Here is a 22,347-nt window from a genome sequence, read left to right as displayed (position 1 = left end):
GAGATCCGAATATTAATGTAGCTGAAGTCTTAGTAGGAGTTGCGCTTCGCTCCTTCACTCCCACCCCCCGCAAAACGAGTCTCAAGAACTTATTCACTTTTCTATTCTTCGCACTCCCCTTTTCTTCCTTAAGTCACAAGTGTTCTGCAATTGACACTGTGCTTGGGTTCCTCAAAAGTGCACGCGCGCGCGCACACACACACACACTCGTGTGCGTGTGTTTAAAAATCAAAAGCGAGCTTCCCCCCCACCCCGGGTTCCTCTAGCTGTGGGTGTCACCCACATAGCCTTGAAACAAGGAACAAGAGAGCGCTGTGTTTGGCTCGTGGGCGTCCGGCCCAGGCGGGAGCTCAAGCGCAGGAACTGCGGGGCACAAAGCTAACGCAGGTGCACAGAGGCGGCTCCCTTGTCTGGGGATGGTGGTCTGCGTCGTCTCGCGCTCCTTCCTCAGCTTGGGTCTCAACTTGTGTATCCCTCCCTGCCCTGGCCAAGCTTCCCATTAGAACGGGATGGAGCCCGTTTCCGTGGGTGCCCTGCGGCCCTATCTGGGAAGCAGGTGGAGCGAACTAGACGGAGGAGTCCCTGGTGAAGAATCAGGACAAGTCAGATGTTCCACAAAATGAATTCTGTTCGCAGGTAAAACGCATACTGCAGAGTCTGAGTCCGCTCCGTTTCTGCAGAAGCCCTGGCAAGTCCTTCTGGAAGACAACGGAGGGGAAGGGAAAAAAGGAGAGAGAACAAAACTGCGCACAGGGGCGCCTCCAACCTTTATAAAGAGCTCGTGCTGTCACGTGACAGAGACCCCGCCCTAAGGCGGCGGGGGCGTTGAACGTCACTTCCGTCCAGGCCGGAACTCAAGATGGCTGCGCTCTTGTTGAGGTGACTTTAGCCTGGGGCTGGGAGTCGTTGTCCGCGGCCCTCGGGAGGCCTGCGCTGTCCCTCACGTCTTGCTGACGGGTGTTTGCCCCGTGCCTGGGCAGGGACAGGGCCCACGGGTGTGCGTGCCACGCGCTGTGGAATCCTAGGGCCCCTTCCCTCCCCCCAGCCGCTCCGGTATTCGGGGTCACCGGCCCGTTATCTCGCCCCTACTGCCTACCGACAGGTCGCGCGGCTGTCGCCCCTTCCACTTCCCCCCAGCTCCAGTACTTTTTCCCCAGGTGGCGCTGGGCCGCTCCCAGAGCCAAGCTCCGAGGCCGTAAAGTTATGATTTGGAGGTCAGCGGATCATCCGCTAGGACTCCGAGGTCTTACTCAGGAATTGGGCCTCGGGGAGAGGGATCGTGGTGTGCTCTGTCTTTGCTTATACCTGCCGCAAACGCCAGTGCTGGCTGTGAGCGGGCACGGTCTGAGTCCCGAACGGGCCCCTGGCGGAGGGGATAGGAGGCCTAGAGCCTTACGGCGCTGGCGATTAGCAACAGCGCCGGTAGCGGTCGCTCCGCCGCCCCACAGCAGCCCGGCTAATTCAGTTGTAATTTCTCTTTGCGTTTGGGGTGAGAAGGGAGGGGGAGTGGATGTCTCAGTTTTTCCGTACGAGGTCATTCACTGTCCGGAGTACTCTAGATTTCCTTCCATTCTGAGCTGTCCTCTTTCTAGGTTTCGTTCTCTACTCAGAGCCCTTATAGACGCAGCAACTTCAGTGACTTTAGCCCTCTTGGTACAAAGGCCAGCACAGTTTCGTGCCAGGCCTATTTTTGGAAACTGTTGCTGTGGAAAGTTAGTTTTAATGTTGTTGAGATTTAATTCCTGATTTCCCCAAATGTCTTCTCATTTCTTTTTCCACTAGAGTCACCCAGTATAAAAATAGAGGGACTTTGTTTAGTTTTTCTCTGTGACAAAATGATTCCTCTTGCAGTTGAGATCAGGAATGGGTTACTTTAATCCATCATTTTCCTCCCTGTCTCTTATTTCCGAATGTATCTTTTTTCCCCCCCTTAAGGTATGCCAGGGCCAGTCATGCCAGACCTGCATTCTTTATTCCAGGTAGTTTTGCCATAATTGACTGATTTTGAATTCTTTGATATATTTTGGTAGATGTCAGGGACTTTTGGTAGAATTAACATTTGGCTGGCTGTGATCATATTGGTTCTAAACAGACTTTCAGGATAATTTAGAAGCTGACAGTTATCGTACTCATTAAGCATACACTTTTTGAGATGTGTAGGATGGTCACCACTAGCATTGAATCCTAGATTCAATGAAAGATTTCAATGAAAGAGAAGAAATAGACTTCTCTTTCATTAGTAGTAACCTGAAGTTCATGGGAAGGGCACCTCTCTTCTTTTCTCACAAGGGCTTTCTTAAGAGGGGACATAGGGAATTAAATTTTTTTTTAAGATGTATTTTATTTATTTTAGAAAAAGAGAACATGTTTGCAGAGGGGAGAGAATCTCAAGCCGACTCCCTGCTGAGCAGAGAGTGGGTTGAGGTCCCAGGGCTCAGTCTCACGACTCTGAGATCATGACCTGTGCTGAATTCAAGAGTTGGGCGCCCAAGCCATTGAGCCACCCAGGTGCCCCCCAAGTTTTTTTTTTTTTTTTTTTTTTCTGATGGATGTTGTGAGTCAAGTTGCATTTCACTACAGGGATTTGGAACTGTTCATAATGTGCTGATTTAGCCTCAGAGGAACATACCTTCTAAGCAATTATAGGAGCTGGTTTCTAGTTCTGGTATTGTCACGAATTCCATTATTTTGGACAAGTCAACGTCACCGGTTCCATGATTGTGGTTTCCTCATTGTGAATGAAAATAGCAATAACTTGGGCCCATTTAAAAAGAAGTATTGGTTAAACATTTTTAATGTTTGGCTAACTAAAAATTATTAGTGCTCAGAGTACTGTATATCATGACTTTTGAATAGTGCTCTATATTTTGTATATTCCCCAAACAGTTCGCAGACTAGCCAGGAATAAATAACCTGCTGAGTAATGCACGCTCTGTTGGCACTCAGTCCAGAAGTGCCTTGCCAAAGCCAAGATGGAAATTCAGAACTAAGCTAAGAACAGCTAGGCTTCTAATAAAGTTCATGGTGCTTAAGCACAAAGTCACCAAGAGTCATTAACTATCTGCACATCATATTAAGTGCTACTTGTGAAACACCTCTAAAAATAAGGTTTAACTTTACATATATAAGACTGCTTTTTAAAATAAGCATATTCATTTACAAAACCATTTTTTTTTTTTGAGCCTCTCTTATGTGTCAGACATTATTACAGGTGTTCTGGACACAAAGCATTCCAGTCCTATCCTGGAAGAGCTCAGGCTAGCAGAGGAGAAAATAGATTAATTATTAAACAGCATAATCTGTGTTGATACAGAGATAAAAAGTGGTGTAGAAGCAAGGCCCAAGCAAGGCTGAAGAAACTGAAGTCGCCATCCAGGAGTTGTTGGGTTTTGAAGGATGATTTTGTCAGAGTGTGAGCGAGGTTCCCCTGAAAGAACAGCACGAGCAGAAGCGTGTGGTCCTACGATGGCTTGCTCTTTCTTGGTGTATGTGTATAATACTCTGTGTGGTAGACGTATAAGGGGCTGAAGGGAATTTGTGGGAGAATGGGTCTAGACCTTGAACTGCAAGCAGCGGGGAACTGTTAAAAGTCTTTGGGGCAGAAGAGCAATGACATCAGCTTTATTCTTCAGGAAGTTAGCTTCGGTAATATTGAATGATAGGGAAGAGAGGGGTGCTAGGGAAAGAGTCCAAGAGCTCCTTTTATAGTCCTCTTTGTGAGAAATGAAAAGAATAAGGACTAAGACAACGGACTGAAGTTTCTTGGACAGTCCTGATAGGATTGGGTGACGCCTCGCATATGCATGGGGGGGTGAGAGGAAAGAAGAAATCAGGCTGTAGCTTGGGAGTAGGTTGAGTGCTAATAGCCATTAATGAGAACTTTTTAAAGATTTTATTTATTAATTTGATAGACAGTGAGAGAGGGAATGCAAGCAGGGGGAATGGGAGAGAGAGAAGCAGGCTTCTGCTGAGCAGGGAGCCGAGGCGGGGCTCAATCCCAGGACCCTGAGATCATGACCTGAGCTAAAGGCAGACACTTGACGACTGAGCCACCCAGGTGCCCCTAATGAGAACTTTTGTGTACAGATGATTCCCCTTCATCCTGTCCTTCAAAGTTACAGATATTTTAGAGTTGCTCTTACCCCAGATATTTCTAAAACTTTTTGGCATACCATCAGATCAAGTCATATCGAGGTCATATAAGAGAAACTCATTATATTGTAGTCACATCTTGTTTTGCACCAAAAATGTTTTATTTAGTTTGATCCCATAGACTTGGCTTTGAATAACTTTTGTTTTTTTCCAAAAGTCAAATCCATTTTCAGCAGACGAATATTTTTATCACGACTGAGCATTTTAAAAAGAATGTGATGTTAATTCTAAAGACCTTGGCGAGACCAATGAAATATTAGTAATATATATATGGATGATATTGCAGTTTTGAGACTGCTTTTCTGTACATTTTCTTATGTAATCCTCCCAGTGACCAATCAGGTAGGTCCTGTGAGTCCCATTTCGTAAGTGAAAAAGCTGCAGCCCGGTGATTCCATAAAGTTACACAACTTAGGCTAACTGGAACTCCAGTGTGACTTTTTTACTTTACTGTCCTTTCTGCCTCACTGTTGTTGCCCGAATCCAGAGAAGAGTTGCAGAAATGATTTGAGAGCAGTGATTACATTTTGGGTAGACCTGTATAATATATTTAAAAGGGAACAGTACTAACTAGAGTGATACATTCTGGCGTATTAATTAAAAATAACGTACTGTCAGGGTGCCTGGGTGGCTCAGTGGGTTAAGCCTCCGCCTTCAGTCCAGGTCATGATCCCAGAGTCCTGGGATCGAGCCCCACATCCGGCTGTCTGCTGTGCAGGGAGCCTGCTTCCCTCCCTCTCTGCCTGCCTCTCTGCTTACTTGTGATCTCTGTCAAAATAAATAAAATCTTTAAAAAAAAAATATCGTGCTGTTACCTTTTAGCTGTAACATATAAAGTTCAAGCTCTTAGTAGAACTTTCAGAGTTCCTGGTCTCACATGAAAGGCAAGGATAGATACCTACTTTTGTCATATTTCGGTTAAGGCTAGAAGTTTGTGCAACTGGGGTCTGTTAGGGCCTTGGGGAAAGCTTACATTGGCATTTGTCTGGGAAACAATAGCACTAGACAGAGTGCTGTAGATTCCAACCCACATCTGCAAACTCTTGCCGGGTAGCTGGGGGCCTGGACCTAGCCTGGTGCGAGGAATGCGTGCCCTGCAACTCCGGAGCCACAATTACTTCAATTGATGGAAGACATTTGTTCCCACTTCTTTCTGGGAGCCTTGGGGGCACAATGTCAGTATTCACCTCCTGCCGCCAAAGCTGGAAAGATGGAGGAGCTGAAGGAAGTGTTGATTGGATTATTTTGCCTTCAGGCAGTGGACCCTTCTCCTGTCCTGTGTAGAGCAGAGGGATTTTGAACTGTTCATGCATCTAGTATCAGCATGTCAGCGGTGTGAGGGACACCATGAGCTTTTTTTTTTTTAGAAGATCATTGGATCTCAAGGAGATTTTATATCCTCACAGTGCCTTACATATAATAGATATACCATAAACTTTTGTAGAATCAATGTATTTTTAATTCTAGTCCCAGAAATTCACTTTCTTAAATACTTTTGGAAAGATTTGATATAATGTTGAATAAAGGGGTGTAGTGGTCCTGCTTTTCGTAATACTGTGTGAACTCTGGGTCAGGTAAATTCACTTTCCGTAGAATGCCTGGGCACATCTTCATTTTAGACTTGAAAAGCAGTTTTTGTACTGATGTATACCTTTTCAAAAATCGTAACTTTTTGGTAGGAAATTTGTGTACCCTCTTCACATAACTCTTCACTATTCAGGGAAATCTTTGCATTTCCATGCTTTTTTGACTTGAAGTTCAGCCAGCTTGTCTGGAACTTGATGGTAGTTCCTAAAATGATAGCTTAATAGTTAGGCCCCTCCTCCCACACACCCCGGATTCTTCAACCTTCTTAATTCATCCATTTGCAGCAGTTAACTAAGGTATATCCTTACTCTGATTCTTATTCTTGTTCTTATTTACTTCTGTCCTTTACTCATCACCTCCTTTAAGACCTAACTTGAAATGTTGAACGTTACTAACTCTGATTATTCTTTTATTTTGTATTATTCATGTTCAGCTAAAACTTTATTTTGCATTTCTAGGTTATGTATGTGATTATTCCCCGGTTATTTGAAGTGGTAGCTTTCCAACTAAAAAATTTCTCAAAGACATTGATACTGTCCTTGTTTTCATCTTACTAATTTCCCCCTCTAATCCTAAATCTAATACGGCACAAAAAAGAGAAGTTGATAAACTGACGATCTCTAAATGTGTGTTGACTCTTTATTCTCTCTTGAAAAAAAAAAAAGAAAAAGGTGTTTATTTTTAAGTAATCTCTACATCCAACACGGGGCTCGGGGGATACAACCCTGAGAGTCAGGGTTGCAGACTCCAGCCACTGAGCCAGCCAGGCGCTCCCCCCACCCCCACTGACTCTTTATTCTCTTATCTTGCAGAAATGTTGGCCGCCATTGCCTCCGTGCCCACCTTAGTCCTCGGCTCTGCACCAGAAAGTAAGTTCCTAAATTTGTGGAGGTTATTATGACTTAACGTTTTTCCCCTCAGGGAACAGCAGTGGGGTGTTGGTTTAGATTTTCGGGGTACATATGAAAGAAGGAAGTTCCAGATGGTTAGCTGAAAATTTAGTGATTGTGGTCACTATTTTTCTCATCTTGGTAGCAGAAGGAAGGATAAGAATATTAAACTTTAAATTTGGGAAATGTTTTATACGTTCAGAAAAGTTGAAGAGTAGTACAGTGGAGTTCTAGATACATTTCACTTAGATTCATCAGTTGTTAACATTCCGCTGTGTTTACTTAGAGTTTTATGTATTTTAGGTTGTGTCTATGAAATTGTAATTTTTGTTGGTCAAAGCTGGTCTAAGATTGACAATTTAGTGTGGTCCAGACTGATGTGTATTTAATTATTGTTAGTATTTTCTCTGAATTCTTGGAGATTAAGTTGCCAACACTGTGACGCTTTGCTTCTAAATACTTCTTCTGAGAATAAGAACATTATCTTATATATAACAGTATAATTATATAAACACAATTATTGAATTCAGGAAATTTAACATTGATGTACTCTTACCCAGCATGCAGTTAGTTTTCAGATTTTCCATTTGTCCCAAATAATGTACTTTATAGAAATACAGTCTTCTGTTCCCCATCCAGGAGCTGATTAGGCTCACACATTCTATTTACTTGTCATATTCCTTAGCATCCTTTAATCTGGAATTGCTTCTTAGCCTTCCTTGGCCTTTTGTGGCACATTTTTTGAAGAATACAGGCCAGTTATTTTGTAGAATGTTTCTCAAATTGGGTTTGTCTGGCCGTTTCCTATAATTTAGAGTCAAGTTACCCGTTTTCGGCAGGAGTCATACTTAAGTGGTGTGTACTGCCTGTTACATTCACATCGGGGGCATGTGATCATGTGAATAAGGGAATGTCTGCTAGGTATTTTTCCACTATGAAGTTACTGCTTTTTTCTTTCTTTAGTGCAGTCTATGGGTAGGTTATATTTTCTTGAGGGGAATGGAATCATGTTTAATATGGGTACATAATAAATTAAATTGTTGAACACAGCCATCCAACACTTGACTTCAACCCAACCCAGTGACAAGGGAAACCGAGAAACTGTTCGGAGGTACCGAGCTGATCCAGTTCTTGATTTTTGAGAACCTGAAAGGTGTCTGGACAAAACAGATGAGAGCAGGTGGTTATGTATGAGACAACACCCGTGGCCTGGGGAAAGGGTGATTCATTTATGTAAATGTTTTTAAAATATTGTCCTCGCTCTGCTGTACAATGCAAAGGAAGTTGAGCTTCTTTTGCTTGACCTATGTGTTGGAGGTTTGGGAAGAGGAGTTCTCCCCTGATATGACCTCCCTGGGTGATTGAGGTGATTACTGAGTCAGACTTGGCATAGCGATGGGGAGTGGATGAACATGTTTTCCTTCTGCAGTGGGTTCATCCAGCCCAGCTTAGAGCTTAGCTTTTTTGATTTAACTTTTTGTTTAGCCAAGTTTACTTTTAATCATTTTAAAACCTTCTGGTTTTATTTTAGTGCTGTTCCTTTGGGAACCACAGCCAAGGAAGAGATGGAGAGGTTCTGGAATAAGAACACCGACTTAAACCGTCCTCTGTCTCCCCATATCACCATCTACAGGTAAGGCCTCTGGAACCAGGGAGTCGAGAAGTAATGGGTGAAGGTTCTGGAGGTTGGGCCAGTATTTCCCTCAGGCCTTTTATATAAGAAAAAGACTGTTTTCTGTCTTCTGGCCTTAGAGGGTATTTTATCCTGTAGAATTACCATTTGGAAAACGCTGGTGGGTCAAAATGTAATATCCATTAATTGAAAAACATTATTGTGAAACAGTTTCAAATTTACATAAATGTTACAAAAACAGTACACCGAATTCCTGTAGAGCTGTATGCACAGTCCCAATTCATTAACATGCCCAGATGATTTAAGTTCAAGTGCAAGATGATGTTCCATCAGTCCTGTAATGCTGTAACAAGTTAGCACAAACTTTGTGGCTTAAAACAACACACTTGCTGCCTTACAGTTCCATAGGTCAGAAGGCTGACACAGGTCTCACTGGGTTAAAATGAAGGTGTTGGTAGGGCTGCATTCCCTTCTGGAGGCTCACAGGAAGAATCTGTTTCCTTGTGTGGTTTGTAGAGGCTGCTGTGAGTTCCTTGGCTTGTGGCCTCCTCCCTCCTCTTCAAAACCAGTGATGATGGGTGACGTTCTTCTTCCTCCCACCACTTTGCCCCTGCTTCCTTTGTCACATTTCTTCTCCATTCCCTCCTTCTGCCAGCCTCTCCCCCTTTTAAGGACCTTTGTGATTATGTTGGGACCATCCAGGTAATCCCTAATCCCGGATAGTCTCCTTAGCTTAAGGTGAGTTTATTAACAAACTTAGCTTCAGCTGCAACTTTAAATTCCCCTTTGCCATTTAAGGTAAAATACAGGTTCCAGGGCCTAGAATGTGGCCATCTTTAGGGAGGTTGTTACTCTGCCTATCACAGACCCTTAATCCTTGAGTACATGTTTCTTAAATTCAAGGACACTGTAGGGTGGCTTGGTCGATTAAACATCCGATACTAGATCGGGTCCTGATCTCAGGGTGGGGAGATTGATCTCAGCCACAGGATTCCCTCACCCTCTCCCTCTGCCTCTTCCCGCCCCCACCCCTCTCTAAAAAAAAAAAAAAAATGCAAGGACACCCATAGTACAACCATCACAATCAGAAAATTAACTTTGACCCAGTGTCACCATCCCATTCAGATGTTGTCAGTTGTCCTAGTAATGTCCTCTATAGGTCCAGGATCCAGTCTAGGATCGTGTGTTGCATTTAGTTGTCTCTTTAACTCTTAATCTCCTTCAAGTGTGGAACAGTTTTTTAGTCTTTCCCTATCTTTCATGACATTAACATTTTTAAGTGTTCCCGTTCACGTTTGCCTGGTGTTTTCCTGTGATTTGTGCATTTTTTGGCAGGAGTAGCTCTGAAGTGATGTTGTGGTCTCAGTGCATAGGTGCGGGGGTGGGGATGGGGGCTATGCGTGATGATTGATTCATTACTGGTGATGTTGACTTTTATCTAGTTACAGTGTGTCTGCTTAGGTTTCTCCATGTATAAAGTTAGTGAGTACAGATACTGTGTTTATAATTGTTAATTATTTTGTGGTGAGACTTCCTTCTATTGATGATACTTACCGTCAGCATTTATTAGTTATTACTAGGAATCGGTTATTACTCCGGTAGTTGCCAGATTGTACTTCTTCTAATTCCACCATACCCAGTAGATTTCTTTTTTTTTTTTTTTTTTTTTTAAAGATTTTATTTATTTATTTGACAGAGATCACAAGTAGGCAGAGAGGCAGACAGAGAGAGAGGAGGAAGCAGGCTCCCTTCCGAGCAGAGAGCCCGATGCGGGACTCGATCCCAGGACCCCGAGATCATGACCTGAGCCGAAGGCAGGGGCTTAACCCACTGAGCCACCCAGGCGCCCCCCAGTAGATTTCTTTACAAGTAAATTAATAAATAAATAGGCTAAAGCTTGCTTTCTTTATCAGTACAGATTTAAGGATTCCTAAAAGGAAAAACTCATGTCTCCTCTACTCTCAGGACACCAACTAAAGGAAAAACAGCACTGTTTCCTCTGTGCTTTCAGCACTTCAGACATCAAATGTGTGGAGGTTTTTCCCACACCAGCCAGTTTCCCAACTCCCTGGATACCAGTTAGAGTAATTCATTTATGACATATACTATCTGGAGTTAGTGCAGACTCCACAGGTCAGGGGCTCAGTCCCACAAGACTGTCCCCCACTCCAGATGCCAGTTTGCAAATCCTGTGCTTTTGACTGACCAACTATAAATCACGGGTTCTTTCTACCCCCTCCTCACATCATATGAGTAGATCAGTAATTTGCTAGAGTTGCTTACAGAACTTGGAAACATTTACTTATGTTCACTAGTTACATTACAAGGGCTAGTTCCATTAGTTCCATTACAGCTGGTACAGATCAACAGCCAGGTACCCTTGTAGCTGCCTCTGTGTCAGGAACAGTTCCCAGCACCGCAGCTTCTGTCCCCGTGGAGTTGGGATACACCACACTCTTGACATGTGGATATCCTTAGCAACCTGGAAACTCAGACTTCTTCACTTTTGGGATTTTTATGGTAGGCAGGACCAGATATTAACTCAATCTCTAGCCCCTTTTGCCTCCCTGGAAAAAGAAGGGGTGGGCCTAAAAGCTGTAATCATGTCTCAGTCTTTCCAGTAACCAGCCTCCATCCCGAGTCACCTCATTAAAACAAAAGACACTCTTACCACCCAGGAAATTCCAAGGGATTTAGGAGCTGTGTGTCAGGAATCAGGGTCAAAGACCAAATCTGAGGACAAAAGCTGTTCCAGCACTTCTCCTGTCACTCCAGACATTATAAGGGTTTTAGGAGTTCAGTGTCAGGAACCAGGAATGGAGACCGTGTATATACGCGTTTCTTATTCTTTCACAGTTCCTGTTTTGCCCAAAGGGTTCCATTGTTACTCTCTTTTGTTTTGGCATCCAAACTGTCCCACACTCAGCCAGCGGGAGCTCTTCAGGATGGTTCTTGTGCAGTCAAGATCTGGGTGCTAGATGTGCTCATTGCTACCAGGCTTTCATGGCTTCGAGGCCTTCTCAGTAGGGAGAGCTGGGATGTATGTGTGCGCAGACGCAGAGGCACAGGGATGTGTGAGTGTACACATGGACTCAGGTGCATCTGGTGTCCTTGGAAGGAACTTGGATTGCTGCTGTGCTGGTGTTGGAGAAAATCCCCTCTCGAGCTGCTCCTCGAGCTCCACTGCCCCCCTCTTGGGTTTTTGCCAGGGAGGCTGGCCATTTTTTAACCACCTCCACAAATACCACAACCCTTCAGATTTTTTCCAAGCCAGATTCCAGAAATAATTCTGATTGCAGAAATTGGACATTGTACTAAAACAGAAGGAGCCTAATAAGTGATCTTAATCCTTGTAACTTTATGGTAAAGCTTTTTTTAAGAGAAAAGATTTGGGGGGGAGGATTATAATGGGAAGAACTTATATTATTCTAAATTTATATTTAAAGCCATGGCCTGGGGGGAAGTGGGTGGCTCAGTCGGCTAAGTCTCTTCCTTCAGTTCAGGTCATGATCCCAGGGTCCTGGGATCGAGCCCCATGTCGGGCTCCTGAGCAGGGAGCCTGCTTCTCCCTCTCCCTCTGCCTTCCCCCTGCTTGTGTGCTCGCTTGCACGCTCTTTCTCTCTCAAATAACTAAACAAAATCTTCAAAAAAAAAGCAAACCTTTATTTTAAAATTTAATTACATCATCAACCACATTGGTTTTCAGAGTACTCCTTGGGGCTTTGGATATTCTACTAAGCTTCGTGAATAGTTGCTGGAGGCTGGCCAACATGCACATGAAACTGTAGGCCCTGGGCCCCAGGGTAGCCAAAGCAATTTTACTTTGATCTGTTTTACATTTTGCGTTTTTGCATTTCAACAAAGGTGCTGTTCACACACACACACAAAGTTAGAAGTCACCTTTGTACCTAATGAGTGAATATCTTCTGCAGTATTTTCATGTGGTTCTCTGCCTATGCTTGTATACCTCTAATATACAAGGAACTCACTACCCGCCTTTTCCAGTTTGGGAACTTCTCTCATTATCAGAAAGACCCTTCTTTCATTGAAGGTGCTGCAACTTACATCTTCTATCCAATGGCTCTGGTTTGACCTTGAATCATACAAAATAAATCTAAGCACACTGTTTATTGATTTTGAATATCTTTTCATATGCTTATTGGCTACATGCATATCTTCTTTGGAGAAAGGAGTATTTAAATCCCATGTTCATTTTTTAATTGGATTGTCTTTTTAAAAAATGTTTTGTTGTGGTAAAACATGCATAGTATAAAACTTATCATTTTAACCATTTTTAAGTGCACCATTCAGTGGCATTAAACCTAGTCACCTTGTACAAACCATCACCACTCTCCATCTCCAGAATCCTTTTATATTCTTGAACTGGAACTCTGTACTCACTAAACAGTAATTCCCGTTCTCCTCTGACCCCAACCCCAGCCTCTAAGCATTCGATTTTCTCTCTCTATAAATCTGACTCCTCTTCATGCCTCATAAAATGGAATCATACAATGCTCGTCCTTTTGTGTCCGGCTTATTGCACTTGGCACAGAGTCTTCAAGGTTCATCCATATCGTAGACTGTGTCAGAAGTCCACTCCTTTCTGAGGCTAAGTAAATCCTCTCTTCTGTGTGTCGCTACGGTCTGGTTACCCGTTCATCCTCGCGGGGCCATTGTGTTGTTCCCACCTCTCGGCTCTTGGGAATAGCGCTGCGGTGAGTACCCGTATGCGAGTACCTCTGAGTCTCTGATTTCAGAGAACCAGAACCAAATTGCTGGATCACATGGTAATTCTTTATTTAATTTTTTCAGGAGCCCGCTCTACTGTTTTCCACAGAAGCTGTGCTGTTTTATGTTCCCATCAGCAGTGCGCAAGCGTTCCACTTTCTCTACCTCCTTATCAACACTTGTTTTTTTTTTTTTTTAATATTTTATTTATTTATTTGACAGAGAGAGATCACAAGTAGATGGAAAGGCAGGCAGAGAGAGAGGAGGAAGCAGGCTCCCCGCTGAGCAGAGAGCCCGACGCGGAACTCGATCCCAGGACCCTGAGATCATGACCCGAGCCGAAGGCAGCGGCTTAACCCACTGAGCCACCCAGGCGCCCCTCAACACTTGTTTTTTATTGTTTTTAATAACAGCCATCCTAAGGGTGTGAAGGGGTATTGCATTCTAATTTTGATTGTCATCTCCCTAATGATCAGTGATGCTGAGCATCTTTTCATATACTGGCTGGCCATTTGTATATCTTCCTTGGAGAAATGCTTTTTACTTTGTCAGTGGTATTTTTTTTTTTAAAGATTTTATTTATTTATTTGGCACACAGAGATCACAAGTAGGCAGAGAGGCAGACAGAGAGAGAGGGGGAAGCAGGCTCCCAGCTGAGCAGAGAGCCCGATGTGGGGCTCCATCCCAGGACCTTGAGATCACAACCTAAGCTGAAGTCAGAAGGTTTAACCCACTGAGCCACCCAGTGCCCCTCTAGGTTTTCCTTGATTAACATTCTACTAACAATCAAAAAAGGAAATACATTTTTTTAAAGCATCCTAGTTTGTTTGTTTTTTTAAATACATTTTTTTTTAAAGCATCCTAGTTTGTTTTTTTAAAGTGTTTATTTATTTATTTGACAGAGATCACAAGTAGGCAGAGAGGCAGGCAGAGAGAGGATGTGGAGCAGGCTCCCCATTGAGCCGAGAGCCCAATGCGGGGTCACTGTGGGGCTCAATCCCAGGACCCTGGGATCATGACCTGAGCCAAAGGCAGAGGCTTAACCCACTGAGCCACCCAGGTGCCTCAAAATTAATACATTTCAAATCATTTATTGGTTGATTGCTCCCAGTGTGCTTGATAATCTTTTAGGAGTTGGAAATATGAAGATGAGTAAGATCTTACCTGAATTCAAAGGGATCTCATTGTGTCCTGAGAAAAACTTTTCCTGGAGGAAAATTTTAGTGGCTCTTAGTGATTCTCTTTTCTATAAGTGAATTAAAACAATCTTGATTTTCTGTACTAGACTCTTAACTTACGTTCTACCAGGAAATAGTGGGAACGATCTGCCTTTGCTCTGTGATGTCTAGGCCTCAGCTATAAAACAAAGGCTGGGGGCGCCTGGGTGGCTCAGTCGTTAAGCGACTGCCTTTGGCTCAGGTCATAATCCCGGGGTCCTGGGATCAAGCCCTGCATCGGGCTCCCTGCTTGGTGGGAGGCCTGCTTCTCCCTCTCGCACTCCCTGGGCTTGCGTTCTCTCCCTCACTGTGTCTCTCTCTCTGTCAAATAAATAAATAAAAATCTTTAAAAAATAAAGCCCACCAAGGCTGGGGCTGAATTAATCTGGAGATCTGTTTGCTCACATGACTTGGGTTCATTCTGGCTGTTAGGGGGGTCATCCTTGAATCCCCGCCTGAGTCTTCCCACCTGAGCCCTCCGCAGGGGGCTGCTGGGGCTTCCTCGCTTCCTCACAGCCCGAGAGGGTGTGATTTGGAAGTCACGCGGTGTCACTTCTGCTACATTCTCTTTCTTGAAGCCATCAATCCTGACATTCTGCCCAGGGTCAGGGGGCTCAGCACTTAACATGCCTGCTAAGGAGTGACAAGACTCTAGAAGGCCATGCGGGACCGGATCTGGTACTGTGGTTGTTCAGGAAATAAAATCTCCTTTACCTCCTCAGCACCTAGCTGACCCAGGCTGTGGCTGTAACCATTTTTTGAAAATTAGGGTCACGTTTGACTCGAGCAGTTTCTCATCTCACCCCCATTTTTCCGCTTTGGTATTTCTGAATATCCAGAGCTCTGCGCACGCGTCATCTGGTAGACCTTTCAGTCATGGGATTTCATTCGCTGGCCATGAGCCCTAAGTCCATTTGGAATGCTAAGCGTGTCTTACAATTTCCCCACCTCTGTTTTTTTCAGTTCTCTCAAATCAATATTTGTTCTGTCTTTTTCAGTCTGATAATCATTCTCTTTGACAAATAAAATAGTTGAGCAATCTGCTTTGTACTCTGTCATCTATTAACATAAAATTGTCCATCCCGGTTAGGAGGCTTGCTTTCCCTGAATACAATTTTAAAAGCCCCTTTTTGTTGTCCTTGACATTTTTGCAAGCCTCAGCTCATTCTGGGTTTTAGTCTCCTGATTCATCTAACCAAATTCTGTCATTGTTCTCTGCTTGTCTTTTGTTATGTGGCTCTTCTTCCGCCTTTTAGATTTATCCTGTTAAGTCTGAGTTAAGCAGAGTGGTGTCTAGCCAGTTTTTTGGGGTGTCTTTAGCCATTACTCCTTTCTTACTGTGACCATTTTAATTACATAGTTAGAATTTATTTCTGAGATTTTTTTTCAGCCTACTTGAGTAGCTTCCCGTTAGAGTTGTGAAAATATGGTCTGATTATGCTCAGCATTTCCTCTCTAAGCTGAGTTTCCAGGATGAATGTTAACTTTATCCAAAGACTCCCGTGCTTTCCATTTCACTAAACAGTCCTCTCGAGCATGAGAACTAGGTCTAGAATGTAGCAGTGTTAATTGTCCTTCTACGGAAATGCTCTGGCAAATTAATGATTCAGAACATGATTTGATGACAAAGTATTTCAAAACGATGATGGATTAAGAAAATGTTTACTAAATCCAGGAAAACTGGATTTAAAAATTTGGGATAGGAAGTTTATTAGGGAATAAATGATATGCTCACTGTGAATATTTACAGGCGCGTAATAAGAAGGAGTTCAAGGGTGGCTGTATATTCTATGAAACTTGATCAACAAAACTCACTTCATGTTCCTTTAACTTCAGTCACATGACTGGTGCAAGGAAGGATCCAGGTGGTTGTCTTCTAGTGATTATTTTCTGACTAGACGTAACTGTAATTGGTGTCTTTGACCCACTCAAGTCGTTTCGTCTTACGAAAGGAGGAGTTAAGAGTTGTGATTGATCCCGTCTGGTAAAAGGAGGGATGCTTCTCCTGAAATTCATCAGTAGAAAGTGGAAACACAAGAATGCAAAAGCTGTTCTTGTTTTTAATGTGTGAATAGTACCTATTTCCAAAGTGGTTCATATTCTCTTTGCCACAATAGAGTCTCTGTTGTGGTATCATATTTTCCTTTTTTTATATTTATTTATTTATTTTTAAAGATTTTATATATTTATTTGACACAGAGAGAGATCACAAGTAGCAGAGAGGCAGGCAGAGAGAGTGGGGGAAGCAGGCTCCCCACTGAGGAGAGAGCCCGACGCTGGGCTCAATCCCAGGACCCTGAGATCATGACCTGAGCCAAAGGCAGAGGCTTAACCCACGGAATCACCCAGGTGCCCCATATTTTCCTTTTTGTAATTGCCTTTGTGTATTTCTTTGCAGCTGGTCTCTTCCCATGGCAATGTCCATTTGCCACCGTGGTACTGGCGTGGCCTTGAGTGCAGGTATGTACATGGGTACTTATGCACACATGGGCATGCGCGCGCTTCGAAGAACTTTGCTGTTTTTGTGGCTCTTGGTGCAGCCTCCTATACAAATCAGCAACTTGATTTAGAGAAAAGGATGAGTCCTTTTAAGCTTATTGTTCATTCCTTTAACAATTCATTCTGGGTTCCCACTGTGCTCAGGTTCTGTTCTTAGCCAGTTTTTTGGTCTCCAACTCACAACCCTGAGATTAAGAGTCGTGTGGTCTTCCGAGTGATCCCACTGGATGCCTCTACTTAGCCAGTTTTTAAATCATCCTAGCACATCCTGATGTTGCACTTATGGAAGTCACAGAGAGCAGAGCTAGAAATGTCATAGAGATGGGCTGGCCGGCTCAACATTGACCAGACACAGTCCAAGATGAGTCATCAACCTCATTCTTCCGGAAAGTTAGTTTTAGCACCCATTCTTTGTCACTTAGAATTGATCAGACCCCAAAAGATGAAGTCAGTCTCCAGTCTCACAAAATCTTGGTTTCCAGCCCAGAATGTCCATTTATTTCCTTACGAATGATCACTTGTATGCTGGTTTCCGGGCGTACAGGTCAGGTAGTGACATCCGTTACAGGTAGGAAGTATGCGGATCTTCATCAAGTTTTGGGATCTGATGCGCCTTTCCACAATAGAGAGATACTTTCCAAGGGATCAGCTATATTTAAAATTTTTCCCTGGCTTGTCCTGGAGTCATGGACTTATTTCTGTTTTCTCTGTTATTCTTCAGGGCCTCCCTGGGCTCCTATAGACTCTTTTTACTGAAGTAGTCATCGGCAGGACTGGGGGCTCAAGTAGAGGGACCTCGTATTCAGGGAGCTGCTGCTGAGAACCCGGCAGAGACCGCGCTTGTGCCATTCACGCTCAGATTTGTTTTGTTGATAGTCAAGTAGGGTAGGAGTTCCTGATGTTGTCACTCCTATGTTGTCATCCCTTTGGTTGGTGAAGGGAGCCCAGGTAGAAGGATGATTGATGTTTTCTGGGAGTCTGTAGTTTCTGGTTTTCAACTCACCGGGACTGAAGTGATACGATACGTTTCACGATGGGCTCTTCTAGCGGGAAGTTCATAGTTGCCCTCTTCGTGCTTGTTCAGGATCTTCTCATTGTGAGTCTGATGACCCAGGCTTACTTGGTGGTACCCATGAGCATGTTTAATCCTAAAAGTCATTGGAAGAACAAGAATAGTTTATTAGGCTTTAGCCCCCCCCCTCCTTTCTCTTTTTTAAGACTTTATTTCTTTATTTGAGAGAGAAAGGGAGTGGAGCAGGGAGCCCGACATGGGATTCAGTCCTGGGACTTCGGGATCGGGACCTGAGCTGAAGACAAATGCTTAATGGACTGAGCCATCCACGTGCCCCAGATTCCCTTTTTATGCCCGTGTATTTATTACCACTGAAGGGGAAAGGGGATAGCGGCTCTCTTGTGGACTAGAATGACAAGTATTGCTTCGTCAAACATAGCTAAAGTTGATAGATTTTTTCATGAGTGTGCTTAATAATCATACATGTTTCCTATTTTTACCCCCTTGGATGACCTTGTGTTCATCAGCGTGTATTTGTTTGTTTCCTCACCTTGACCCCTAATCCTGTAATGGAACATAGTGGCTGTTGTTCACATGTGGTAGTAGCTCTCATGTTTCCCTCAAATGCTAAAGGGCCATTCAGAACTGGACGGGAACCGGGTTTTGCTAGATGGACGACATGGGCAGCGCCCTGCACCTCGGCTCATTCCTCATGAACTGAGCACATTAATAAGGCCTCTACCGGCATTGTTGGAATTTCAGGAAAGTATACTTCGGATGATGACTTATGAGAACAGGGGTGAGAAGCCCGATAAATTGAACAGCAACAAGTCTCTTAGAAGATGATGTGCACTGGACCAAATGATCAGAAGAATTAGATCATTTGGCCTGAAATGAAGTCAGTCCCAGCAAATGTAATCTTTGCATTCTTGTGGCTCTCCTCCAATCTCTTCTTGATGTAACAGTAGGAAAAACAAAAACCTTATGAAAATAAATTGAATCATGTCATGCTTAGAATCATCCTTTACCGTATTTGCCTGTTGCACTTAGATTAAGATTCAGATCTCCCCGGTGCCAGAAAGTGCGCTGCCTGATCTGGCCTCGTCGAGCTCATCTCTGCCTGGCCTCCCCTTACTCTGCTCTGCCGCCCTGGTCTTTGAATTCCTTTGAACGAGCAAAACTCCGTCTCACCCAGAGCCACTGCCTGTTTTATTCCCTCAGTCTGGAATGTCTGCCCCTACCCTTTGCCACGGTGTGGTTAGTTCCTTCTCATCCTTTAGACCGACAGAATCGCCCACTTTGACAGTACTTTGCTTACCGCCGTCTCTGAAGGAGTTTCTCGTTCTAGTTCTTTTGTCCTCTTTCTGTTTTCACAGCAGTGTTCCTTCATAGTTCTTACTGCATTGCTGGTTTCTTTGGAGCTTTTATTGCATATTTATAATTATTTCATTTGTTTATAAATCTGTCTCTTTCATGAGCCTGCAGACTCTTCAGAGAGGAGGGACTATGTCTTTTTTACTATTTGTATCCTCTAGCGAGCACTCAGTAGGTGCTTGGGTCTCTGTTTACTAAATGAATATACCCATCTCAGTCATTCTGCTCATGGCGGTTATTTCAGAGCTGTTCGTTCTTCCTGCTTTCTAATTAGTTTCCTGCTACGCTTTAGAAGTTAGACAGTGATAGTAGGACCCCCTACCCTCAAGGGCAGAGGAATCCAAGGAGAAAGAGAAATAAACATTTATGTTTATTTACTTATTTCAGAGAGGGAGAGAGAGAGGGAGAGAGAGCACAGTGCGGAAGGGCAGAGGGAGAGGGATAAGAATCTTAAGCAGACTCTGCGCTGAGCGTGGAGCCCACGTGGGGCTGGCGGTGGAGCTCGATCCCATGACCCTGAGATCACGACCTGAGCCAAAATCAAGAGTTGGATGCCCAAGCGACTGCACTACGCAGGCAGCTCTGTGAGAACTTTTTTTTTTTTTTTAAAGATTTTATTTATTTGAGAGAGATCACAGGTAGGCAAACAGGCAGGCAGAGAGAGAGAGAGGGAAGCAGGCTCCCTGCTGAGCAGAGAGCCCGATGCGGGGCTCGATCCCAGGACCCTGAGATCATGACCTGAGCCGAAGGCAATGGCTTAACCTACTGAGCCACCCAGGCGCCCTCTGTGAGAACTTTTTAATAGAGATGTGGGATCCCTGAGGAGAGACCATCCCTGAGGGAGTTGGAGAGCTTGAAAGAAGGATGAGTAGGAGAGTTCACGAAGAGGAGGTAGAGGATGCAGTCAATGGGGAAACTACCTCATGCAAAGGCCTAGGGCTTGGGAAGCACCCAGAGTCACTGGATGGTGATGACAGGGTCTGGCTGTGGGAACAGTGGCAGAAGGAAGGGCTGGAAAGTGTGCCAAACAGTGAAGGACTTCGCCCCACAGAGAAGTTGGAACTTAATCCTGTCGACCGTTGGAAGTCATAAAAGCTTCCTGTTCTCGGAGTGCCTGGCTGGCTAAGTTGGTAGAGCACACGACTCTTGATCTTGGGGTCATGGGTTTAAGCCCCACACTGGGCATAGAGCTGACATTAAAACAAACAAACAGAAGGCTCCTGTTCTTGTTTGCTGCAGTAGTACAAGCTGCCAGGACAAATCCACGGCAAGGTGTTCTTCCACACCAGAGACTTTGCAGCTGATGTATAAACTCTAAAAAGCGTGTTGAGCCAAAAAGTTTGATGATACTAGTTTGACTTTAGAGTAGAGTTTAGGGGCACCTGGGTGGTTCCGTTGGTTAAGCATCTGACTCTTGACTTTGGCTCAAGTCACCGTCTCAGGGTTGTGAGAGGGAGCCCCACATCAGGCTCTGTGCTGGGTGTGGAGTCTGCTTGAGATTCTCTCTCTCCCCCTCTAAAAAAAAAGAAAAAGAACTTTATAAACAGTCCTTTAGGGGTGCCTGGGTGGCTCAGTGGGTTAAACCTCTGCCTTTGGCTCAGGTCATGATCTCAGGGTCCTAGGATCAAGCCCCTCATTGGGCTCTCTGCTCAGCGGGGAGCCTGCTGCCTCTTCTCTCTCTTGTGAGCTCTTTCTACTTATGATCTCTCTCTCTCTCTGTCAAATAAATAAATAAAATCTTTAAAAAAAAAAAAACACAAAAAAACAGTCCTTTAAAACATGGAAAGAGATGGCCAGTAATGTTCTTCTTTACTTGGGAGCTGTAGGGATTAAAATACTCATGATTTTACCTGGTGACCAGTGGTGTAATAGTCTAGATAGAACCCGGTGACCACCTTGATTTGAGAACAGCAGGAGGCTGAGCTGCACTGAGTGAAGCTGGGGGGGCGGGGCAGTGACCAAGACGTGCCGTCATACAACAGTAAAAACAGAGTTTAGAGAAAGCTCAGGTGGATGCTAATGGAAGGTATTTTAGAGGAACGCAGCTATAAATGAAGTATACGGTGACCTCGAGTGGGAAAAAGGATGGTCCTGAATGTTTTGGTTGTTGTAAAAAACAGGTCAGTTTAGAGACTCAGCCCTTCAGTGAGAGACGGCCCGGACGCACAGCCAGACCTGCTCAGGCAGTCCGCTGCTTTTCTAGAAAGAACATGTGAAAGAGCCTCGGTGGGGCTGTCCAAGTGGTGATTAAACCTGGGGGTGACGGCGCCCGCTTGCTCCCTTAGCTGAATGAAGTGTCCTCACACTAATCCCATCGTGTTAAGTCGTGCCTGTGGCTGCCCTGCAGTCTGGGGGCCGGGGGAGGGAGGTTCCTGCCCTGGGAGGAAGAGAACAGTGCTGAGACACATTTTCTCCTCTGGGGACCGTCAGTCTTGCCAAGCCGTGTCATCTTGGTAATGCGAGGACGGAGCTGTCCCACTTTTGAAGCAGGAGAGGCTGAGAGCGAGGTTTTCAGCTGCAAATGATCAGACATGTTCTGGGTGTTACAGAATTAAATATTCCAGGAATATAATCGTAATCGCTACGGGGCCTGTATCAGGAACTTCATTTCTAGTACTTAATTCTCACGGTCTGAACGTGGCGTTGATTATAAGCAGAAGAGGAAGTGAGGAGACCGTAGCTGGTCAGTGACAGGAGTGGGACCTGAACTCGCATCGCCTTGCCCTGGGAGCGGCGCGCTCGCCGGCTTCCGCACGGCCGCAGCGACCAGGAGTCCTGACGCACACACCGCGCAGCACACCTGAGAATCAGTGACTAGTGGCCCATCTTGTGAAAAGCTCAGAAGATCAAAACAGCCACTTCGGAGTTCCGCTGGTTACTGTATAAGTTTATATGGAGGCCTTTAGCTTTTCCAGAAGGGAAGCTGACTGCCTGAGCCGCAGGCTGGCCTGTGCGTTCACGCGGGCTCTCACTGAAGGGCCGAGTCCTCAGCCCAGCCCTTGTGGAACAGGAAATGATGTTGCTGCTCCAGTCCAACGCGCAGGGTCGGATGTGTTGTTCTGTATCCAGTGGTGTATACATCTCATTAGTAAATAATTGTGGTTTTAAGAGTGAAGTTTTAAAAAATTTTTTCTATTATGTGGATGATTTTTTTTTTTTCCCAATGGCTACTCAGTTGTTAGGATATAAATACTTGAGTTGCTTGAATTGAATTAAGAAACAAAACTGCCAGGTGTTTTTTTTTTTTGGCTTAGG

At 44.4% G+C, this 22,347-nt stretch overlaps 1 protein-coding gene across 2 annotated transcripts in view; it reads left to right on the top strand.

Annotated features, from left to right (window-relative positions):
* Positions 1-22,347, top strand: part of SDHC (succinate dehydrogenase complex subunit C) — a 51,370-nt gene that overhangs the window by 19,673 nt on the left and 9,350 nt on the right. The window contains exons 1-5 of one of the 2 annotated variants that reach the window (XM_082704222.1): positions 297-387; positions 637-879; positions 6,552-6,608; positions 8,161-8,262; positions 16,606-16,667. In XM_082704222.1, coding sequence (XP_082560348.1) covers positions 860-879; positions 6,552-6,608; positions 8,161-8,262; positions 16,606-16,667 — 241 coding nt within the window. In that variant the 5' untranslated portion in view covers positions 297-387; positions 637-859. Of the gene's footprint in view, positions 1-296; positions 388-636; positions 880-6,551; positions 6,609-8,160; positions 8,263-16,605; positions 16,668-22,347 lie in introns of those variants that run through there. The other variant, XM_082704221.1, reaches the window with a different exon arrangement.

This window comes from Mustela nivalis (assembly GCF_964662115.1).
Source record: "Mustela nivalis genome assembly, chromosome: 16".
NCBI lineage: Eukaryota > Metazoa > Chordata > Mammalia > Carnivora > Mustelidae > Mustela > Mustela nivalis.
Note: the sequence above shows the minus strand (reverse complement) of the source record. Positions and strands in the feature narration are given on the sequence as shown.